The sequence below is a fragment of the Ylistrum balloti genome, unplaced genomic scaffold, assembly GCF_031769215.1.
Source record: "Ylistrum balloti isolate Yb309-2 unplaced genomic scaffold, AGI_CSIRO_Ybal_v1 Utg369608, whole genome shotgun sequence".
NCBI classification, from domain to species: Eukaryota; Metazoa; Mollusca; class Bivalvia; order Pectinida; family Pectinidae; genus Ylistrum; species Ylistrum balloti.
In genome coordinates this window covers 45156-54159 of record NW_026781885.1, presented here as the reverse complement: position 1 = coordinate 54159, position 9004 = coordinate 45156, and the positions used below count along the sequence as shown (strand labels likewise).

At 37.5% G+C, this 9004-nt stretch overlaps 1 protein-coding gene across 1 annotated transcript; it reads right to left on the bottom strand.

Annotated features, from left to right (window-relative positions):
- Positions 1–1356: 1356 nt before the first annotated feature.
- LOC132546886 (uncharacterized) lies at positions 1357–8958 on the bottom strand. Its single transcript, XM_060210617.1, has 2 exons — positions 8825–8958; positions 1357–3746 (listed from the first exon to the last, which is right to left on the bottom strand). The coding sequence occupies exon 2, from the start codon at positions 3742–3744 to the stop codon at positions 2209–2211; it is 1536 nt and encodes a 511-aa protein (XP_060066600.1). The 5' UTR covers positions 3745–3746; positions 8825–8958; the 3' UTR covers positions 1357–2208.
- Between the last annotated feature and the right edge of the window lie 46 nt (positions 8959–9004).

Genomic DNA, 9004 nt, shown 5'->3' with positions numbered 1-9004 from the left:
GTACGCGGATCGCTTTAGTAAAAACTTGAATGAACTGTGGAGAGATCGCAGTTAGTACGAAGTATGTCAGAGTTATTTCCCTTGCATTGTACATGCCAGGATGGTTATATGCCCTTGTCTTATTACGTGGGACACGGTACTCTCTAATATCTAAAACGCACGGCTTAAGTGTGAGTGCAATGTGTTCAACAGTTTCATATTTATTTTCATTTTCTCATACCAGAGACATCCATCGATACGTTAATATTTGTCAATATGACACCACATTGAATGCAAGACACAATTATTGTTAATGCTCATGGCGGACTGTCTGAACGCCAACTCAAAAATCATGTCTACACAGATGATCAGTTCTGATTTGAACAGGTAAACTGAATAAGTATATCAATTTCTGATAACTAATAAAAACTAATCAATAATAATTAAAATCAATGATTTAATAATTATAATAGCAAAATAATAATAAATATGTAGAACATTTTTCAAAATCATTCACACCATCCCAAGCAGTAAAACAAGTTACAACAGTACATTCTGAACAAAAAAATATCATATTTCTCTCTGTAAACTGAAACATGAACTTCTCCATTAGGTGAACGTTAATTTTGTATTCAGAATTTGTTATACTTAACAATAACAATACGTTAACCTTATGCTCTTTTAATTTTATGTGAATTATCATATTATCACTGTAATATATCAATCAAACTTGTATTTTCATATTAGTGTGAATTTATAATTAGTTATACTAACTGTAATATGTAAGTTACACTTTCACTGATTTACAGCTTTGTGTGAATTGTGTTTACTTTGTGTGAATTGTGTTTACTTTGTGTGAATTGTGTTTACTTTGTGTGAATTGTGTTTACTTTGTGTGAATCAAGTTTGATATTATTTTCTGCTGTTGGGCGCTTGATACATCAAGTACATGACCGACGCCCAGGTGGAAGTTCATCGCCTACAGAACAGGCTGACAGAATCTACCACAGAACAGGCCGACAGAATCTTCCACAGAACAGGCCGACAGAATCTACCACAGAACAGGCCGACAGAATCTTTCACAGAACAGGCCGACAGAATCTTCCACAGAACAGGCCGAAAGAATCTTCCACAGAACAGGCCGACAGAATCTACCACAGAACAGGCCGACAGAATCTTCCACAGAACAGGCCGAAAGAATCTTCCACAGAACAGGCCGACAGAATCTACCACAGAACAGGCCGACATAATCTTCCACAGAACAGGCCGACAGAATCTTCCACCAGAACAGGCCGACAGAATCTACCACAGAACAGGCCGACAGAATCTTCCACCAGAACAGGCCGACAGAATCTTCCACGTGATGGATTCGTCTACAAACTTTAGAGGACATCCACACAACCACAACGCTGACCTAGCCAGTGCCAGATAATGAACCAGATGATCACCAATCGCTGTGTAGAATGTATGAGACCCATATACATGTACTTTTCATCTTCTTTCATGATTTTGACATATGTAACATAACGTTTGTTGCTAGATATCATTCTCTTACGTTTAAACACTCGCCGTTAAAGTGATACTTACGAATATACCTTTTATGTTTCTTTTATTCTCTTAGTTCAGGTATTAGCGTTTGACAACTTAGTTGTTGATAGGATACAGAAAGAGTGCACAAATCTCCAGATAATGGTATTACCGGGAAGTAATCAACCATGGAAACATCCTAGCAATTACGGAAATCAAATTTATCATTTTGATCAAATAAAGCGATGTATTCTAGTATGATTTAAAGACAAAAGACCATCAAACACTTCGAAAAACAGAATTATTTCGAGCCAAATACAATAGGAAAATACAGGTGACGAAATCAGTTCTTCCAGAAGTTAACTACTATGACGAAATCTCTTTACGTAGTTCCCATCAACAAGACGAAGGTCACAATGTCTAGTGTTATTTATACACAATGCGTTTAGAATGAAAAAGATTGGTGAACATGTCTAATGTGAAAATTCGTGGTCTCTGATGAAATGTACATGGTACGATATTGTGAACAGAGGCACTGGAATTATCCTCAAAAGTAACACTGGCTGTAGATATTATTCATCTGAATAGGTAAAACTAACGTCTTGTTTTAGTTCTGAGACCCAGCACCAGGTGGCGCGATCATACCTGGTGCCATGGATACCACACAGTGTAATATCTAATATCAACATAGATCAACAGTCATCAGTCCCCTGGGACACTTCGGTACGTTACTCTCGCGGATTCTCGAGTTGATATATCTGTGGCGTCTCTCTCTGACATCATTTCCGGTAAAGTGATTGTCAGTACTTGTTCCGGTCGTGGCGGAACTTCTGTTACGGCCGGTTTTTGTGGTTTTTCCTCTTCCAAGTTTTTGTTTCCCCCCTGGAAAATATTATTTTCAGTTTGTGTGTCTTGTTCTGTTTGTTTTGTCATATCTTGTTGTACAAAATTTTCATCGACCACTTGATCCTGCATCGGAAATTGTATTCCCAATTGTGCCAGTAGAGATATTTGCATTTCGATGCGACACATCCCACACTTACAGTTCTTTTCAAAATTGGTGGCTGTGATTCCTTGCGCTCCAGGGACAAGCATCTGAAATCCTGGTGTGCGCAGGTAAAACTTCCGGTCGTGCAACTTTGACTGACTTGTCAATTTAAGGTATGCACTTGGATCATCCATGACGTCATAATGTTGTGACGCATGATGTCGATGGTCGCGGCGAGGATTCTCGTCCAGGTAAATCTTTCTTACGCGCGGTGACAGTTCTCTAGTGTTCCTCCAAGACCGCGGACTTTTAGTATACCGCGACAAGTCATCCATAGATATTTGGTCCTCGTCGTCACTAGAGTAATAATCTAGAATATGACCGACTTTCTGGTTATACTTCATTCTTTCGCGATGGACTAATCGGTCCTCGTTGGTTGACGTCCGACCATGTGCTTTTGAAGTATTTGCTAGATACCGAGGCTTGTTAAGATATTCGCGCCGAATACTGGCGAGGAAACCTCCCTTCTCTGATGACACGGAACCATTGATTTTCATCAGATCAGTTCCGTTCTGTCGTGCCTTTCGGAAGAATACCACCTTACCATTGTCTATATATAGAGTTCCTTCGTCTGTCTCCCGAACAATAAACTTCCGAGGAGGGATTTCTCTTTGGGAAAACCCCGAGGCCCCAGAGGATGAACGATTTTCTTCTAGTCCAAACACGTCCGCAGACAAATCTATCTTCGCTGAGAATTCCCCTGTATCGTTTTGCTTTAAATTGTCGTAGTTTTCTCTCTTTTGTTGCTGAGGTGTGGGAAGTGATCGGGAAGTGCAATATACTTCGGCACTCCTCGGGCTGTTTAGAGGAGCCGTTTTAGCTCTCTGTCGAGGCGGACACGTGGTTGTGGCCGGGTTGGTAGCTAACTTTATTCTAGCAGAATTTACTCTCTTTTGAGTTTTTATATGATTTATATAGCCCGATTTGCGGCCTGGGAATACCGGACGTCGCATATTTGGAGGATTAACGGTACGAGTTTCTCCTTGACGTGGACTCCCGGCAAGATATGCTCTCGGTGACGGTCGTACATTCGTATCACCCTGTGACCTTGGAGACGTCATCGGCCGCGGCGTTCTTGGCGTCCGTGGTCTGTCGTCTATAAGAACTTCCGGTTCTTCTGAGTCCAGTTGACTGCGTGTCGTCAACTGGTATCTCGGGGGCATCTTCTGCCAAAGCGACCACGTACTCATATCTGCAAACACAACATGGCATTATTTTAGAAGCCATTCTGCACTATATCGACTTAGAGACGGAGATACCGGTGTCCAAATAGGGGAATATCAATTATTTTAAAAGCAATTGAAGGCTTGAATCAACAATAATTTGCATGTTGTATACAAGGCCTGATTGATAAGTTATGAACCTAGTATTAAAGAAGTTGAGCAAAGATGTCCTTTTTCAGCTCTACTATTCCCTGACTATTTAAGGCTGTGTACCCGAAGACTGGTGTCATTTGGTCAGTTTATGTCGAAGAGGTAGCACTCTAAAGTAAACAAGGCAAGTGACTTTTACAAAAAAGCCCTCAAATATAAGGCTCACAACTTATCAATCAGCCCGCGTACCACTTTGAGTGTGTATTTTAATATCGTGTTGTGTGTACAGTGTTATATCGTGTTGTGTGTGTATAGTGTTATATTGTGTTGTGTGTGTATTAAGTTATCTCGTGTTGTGTGTATTGTGTTATATCGTGTTGTGTGTGTACTGTGTTTTATCGTGTTGTGTGTATATTGTGTTATATCGTGTTGTGTGTGTATGGTGTTATATCGTGTTGTGTGTGTATTGTGTTATATCTTGTTGTGTGTGTATGGTGTTATATCGTGCTGTATGTGTATTGTGTTATATCGTGTTGTGTGTATTGTGTTATATCGTGTTGTGTGTATTGTGCTATATCGTGTTGTGCGTGTATGATGTTATATCGTGTTGTGTGTGTATTGTGTTATATCGTGTTGTGTGTGTATTGTGTTATATTTTGTTGTATGTATTGTGTTATATCGTGTTGTGTGTATTGTGTTATATCGTGTTGTATGTATTGTGTTATATCGTGTTGTGTGTGTATTGTGTTATATCGTGTTGTGTGTGTATTGTGTTATATCGTGTTGTGTGTGTATTGTGTTATATCGTATTGTATGTGTATTTTGTTATATCGTGTTGTGTGTACTGTATTATATTGTGTTGTAAGTATTGTGTTATATCGTGATGTGAGTATTGTGTTATATCGTGTTGTGTGTGCTGTATTTTATTGTGTTGTAAGTATTGTGTTATATCGTGTTATGTGTATTGTGTTATATCGTGTTGTGTGTATTGTGTTATATCGTGTTGTGTGTATTGTGTTATATCGTGTTGTGTGTGTATTGTTTTATATCGTGTTGTATGTGTATTGTGTTATATCGTGCTGTGTATTGTGTTATATCGTGTTGTATGTGTATTGTGTTATATCGTGTTGTGTGTATTTGTGTTATATCGTGTTGTGTGTGTACTGTATTATATTGTGTTGTAAGTATTGTGTTATATCGTGATGTGAATATTGTGCTTTATCGTGTTGTATGTGCATTGTGTTATATCGTGTTGTGTGTGTATTAAGTTATCTCGTGTTGTGTGTGTATTGTGTTATAACGTGTTGTGTGTGTATTGTGTTATATCGTGTTGTGTGTGTATTGTGTTATATCGTGTTGTGTGTGTATTGTGTTATATCGTGTTGTGTGTGTATGGTGTTATATCGTGTTGTGTGTGTATTGTGATATATCGTGTTATGTGTATTGTGTTATATCGTGTTGTGTGGTTATTGTGTTATATCGTGTTATGTGTATTGTGTTATATCGTGTTGTGTGTATTGTGCTATATCGTGTTGTATGTGTATGATGTTATATCGTGTTGTGTGTGTATTGTGTTATATCGTGTTGTGTGGGTACTGTGTTTTATCATGTTATGTGTGTATTGTGTTATATCGCGTTGTGTGTGTATTGTGTTATATCGTGTTGCGTGTGTATTGTGTTATATCGTGTTGTATGTGTATTGTGTAATATCGTGTTGTGTGTGTATGGTGTTATATCGTGTTGTATGTGTATTATGTTATATCGTATTGTGTGTATTGTGTGATATCGTGTTGCGTGTGTACTGTATTATATTGTGTTGTAAGTATTGTGTTATATCGTGATGTGAGTATTGTGTTATATCGTGTTGTGTGTGTACTGTATTTTATTGTGTTGTAAGTATTGTGTTACATCGTGTTGTATGTGCATTGTGTTATATCGTGTTGTGTGTGTATTAAGTTATCTCGTGTTGTGTGTATTGTGTTATATCGTGTTGTGTGTGTACTGTGTTTTATCGTGTTGTGTGTATATTGTGTTATATCGTGTTGTGTGTGTATGGTGTTATATCGTGTTGTGTGTATTGCGTTATATCGTGATGTGTGTATTGTGTTATATCGTGTTGTATGTATTGTGTTATAACGTGTCGTGTGTGTACTGTGTTATATCGTGTTGTGTGTATTGTGTTATATCGTGTTGTGTGTATTGTGTTATAACGTGTTTTGTGTGTATTGTGTTATATCGTGTTGTATGTGTATTGTGTTATAACGTGTTGTGTGTGTATTGTGATACATCGTGTTGTGTGTATTGTGTTATATCGTGTTGTGTGTTGTGTTATAACGTGTTGTGTGTGTATTGTGATATATCGTGTTGTGTGTATTGTGTAATATCGTGTTGTGTGTGTATTGTGTTATATCGTGTTGTGTGTATTGTGTTTTATCGTGTTGTGTGTATTGTGTTATATCGTGTTGTGTGTATTGTGTTATATCGTGTTGTGTGGGTACTATGTTATATCGTGTTGTGTGTATTGTGTTATAACTTGTTGTGTGTATTGTGTTATAACGTGTTGTGCGTATTTTGTTATATCGTGTTGTATGTGTATTGTGTTATATCGTGTTGTGTATGTATTGTGTTATATCGTGTTGTGTGTGTATTGTGTTATATCGTGTTGTGTGTGTATTGTGTTATATCGTGTTGTATGTGTATTGTGTTATATCGTGTTGTGTGTGTATTGTTTTATATCGTGTTGTGTGTATTGTGTTATATCGTGTTGTGTGTGTATTGTGTTATATCGTGTTGTGTGTAGTGTGTTATATCGTGTGGTGTGTTCACTGTGTTATATCGTGTTGTGTGTATTGTGTTATATCGTGTTGTCTGTGCATTGTGATACATATTGTATTCTTTGTATTGAGATATTTAACATGACTATACTATAGGTCGCTTTGTGTAACTATCAGTGACAATAGCGTTAATAAAACCCCTGTTTGAGATATATTTGATCACATACGTATGCTGTCTGTTTAACATGACACACAGCTATGGTATCATTGATCGACTTATTCCGTTGTGTATTTAGGACATGCTGACAATTTAACTAAAATAAATATTGGATGTTTGTCCCTCACTGATGGTATTAACACTTCTGTCGCGGTAAAGATATCCTAATATTTGTTCGGTTTTGGTCCACGAAATGTTACTGATCTGTGTGTGTGTGATTTATCATAGAAACTTGTATTGATGTACGTGATATTCAAACTTATATTTCTTCAGAAAACACACAACTTTTGTGACAATATAATTCACTATATACACACTGTCCCAAAGAATAACATGGTAAGGTAGAGCTAATATTTGGCTGATGGAACTGGAGAATACTGATTTGTCGACAATTAACACACATCGGATTTACTGTAGTACACATCATGTGTATAAAGTTTTCCGCATATATTTAAATGTATACAGAAAATAAAATTACCGAGAAAAAAATCATTTTCTTCCGACACAGATGTAAACTACTAATCAGTTTGTAACAGGTGGAGAGTTTCTGAACTAAACTCTACACCCCTAAACATCCCTCCACTCTGTGAATGTATATACCTGATCAATCCCTACGTTAACTGGAGAGATATAATGGTTATAAACAGTGCATATACTACGTGGACTGTTTACCCTGTCATAAAACATTAAGTATGGGTCTTCTGTGTCAATATTTACCATGTAATGGGTAACAGACCGACAACCCTCGCTAAAACTCCATTTTCCTCAACGACCATCCCAACACCACATTGACTTTTCTTTTTTCGTTTTTTCGCCGCGAAAACCGCAAAACCCACTCTCTTCACCACCGCCTTGGCACAGCCCGACGATCCTCACAAACCCCTCTCCTACTACCAACCCGACCTAGCCCGACTATCCTCACATAATCCCCTCTTTCTTTACCACTACCCCGACACTTCCCGACAACCCTCACAAAACCCCTTCTACACATTTATTATTACTCCTACCGATATCAGAGTAACCTAAACATTCAACAACTGCACAAAACTTTTAAAGTCATGTTCCTTTTTGAAACAAGTAAGATTTCCCTTGCTGCTGATGAAAGAGTGATATAAAAGATCCTACTGGAACTTGATCGTTCTCGGTACAAGGCATTGCTTCAATTATGACCATTGTGTCCATCATACTAAGTGAAGCATTGTGTCAATTATAGAAATAAAACATACTAAATATAGCATTGTGTCAATTATAGAAATAAAACATACTAAATATAGCACTGTGTCAATTATAGAAATAAAACATACTAAATATAGCATTGTGTCAATTATAGAAATAAAACATACTAAATATAGCATTGTGTCAATTATAGAAATAAAACATACTAAATATAGCATTGTGTCAATTATAGAAAGGGTAGATACCAAATACATGAAGTATCGTGTCAATTATAGAAAGAGTACATACCCAATATAATATTGTGTTAATTCTTGATACAGTAAGAGGCATGTTCGTGTCAAATTCTTACGGAATACAAACACACTGTGATAGTAAGCCCGAAGTCTGATGTTGCTCCGTATCTGACACCACAGGACAATATGTAAAAGTGATGGTATAGACTTTCAGCTGTCAAGATTACAACATACAAAATAAAAGAATGTGACGAATCCAAAAGTCTGTAAAACTGATATTGATCATAAACTATGTTCCCACCACGTCGTGGGGAAGCTTCCTCCCAATATTCTCCAACGTCATTGATCCTGAACCATGCTAATTAATGATGAGAACTTTGTTTACGGTAAAGAAAGTGTTACATACCTTTCTCACGGGAGATGGAGGTAGCGGACAGCTGTTTATTGAATAGATGCATGTTGTTTACATTCCAGTGTTTAACACTGTTCCGTTACACGATGATGTGTTGCATGTGGACCTACCTGTGTACAGGTGTTGTACAAGTGTGTATATTTACCTAGGCTTTAGCGTAGCGTAGATCCAGCAGTACAGCCTCCCTAACATCACTACAGACAAAACGCGGGTGACAGATTAACAAATTCTGGCCACCATGCCTTTATCAAATTTGTAGTACATCCCTTGAAAAACTTACTAATGACCGTATCATACTAAACAATAGTAGCGTACCATGTTCCCT

What these genes read in the sequence shown, in the direction of transcription:
- LOC132546886 (XM_060210617.1), bottom strand. Translation starts at nt 3,744, where the DNA reads ATGAGTACGTGGTCGCTTTGGCAGAAGATGCCCCCGAGATACCAGTTG.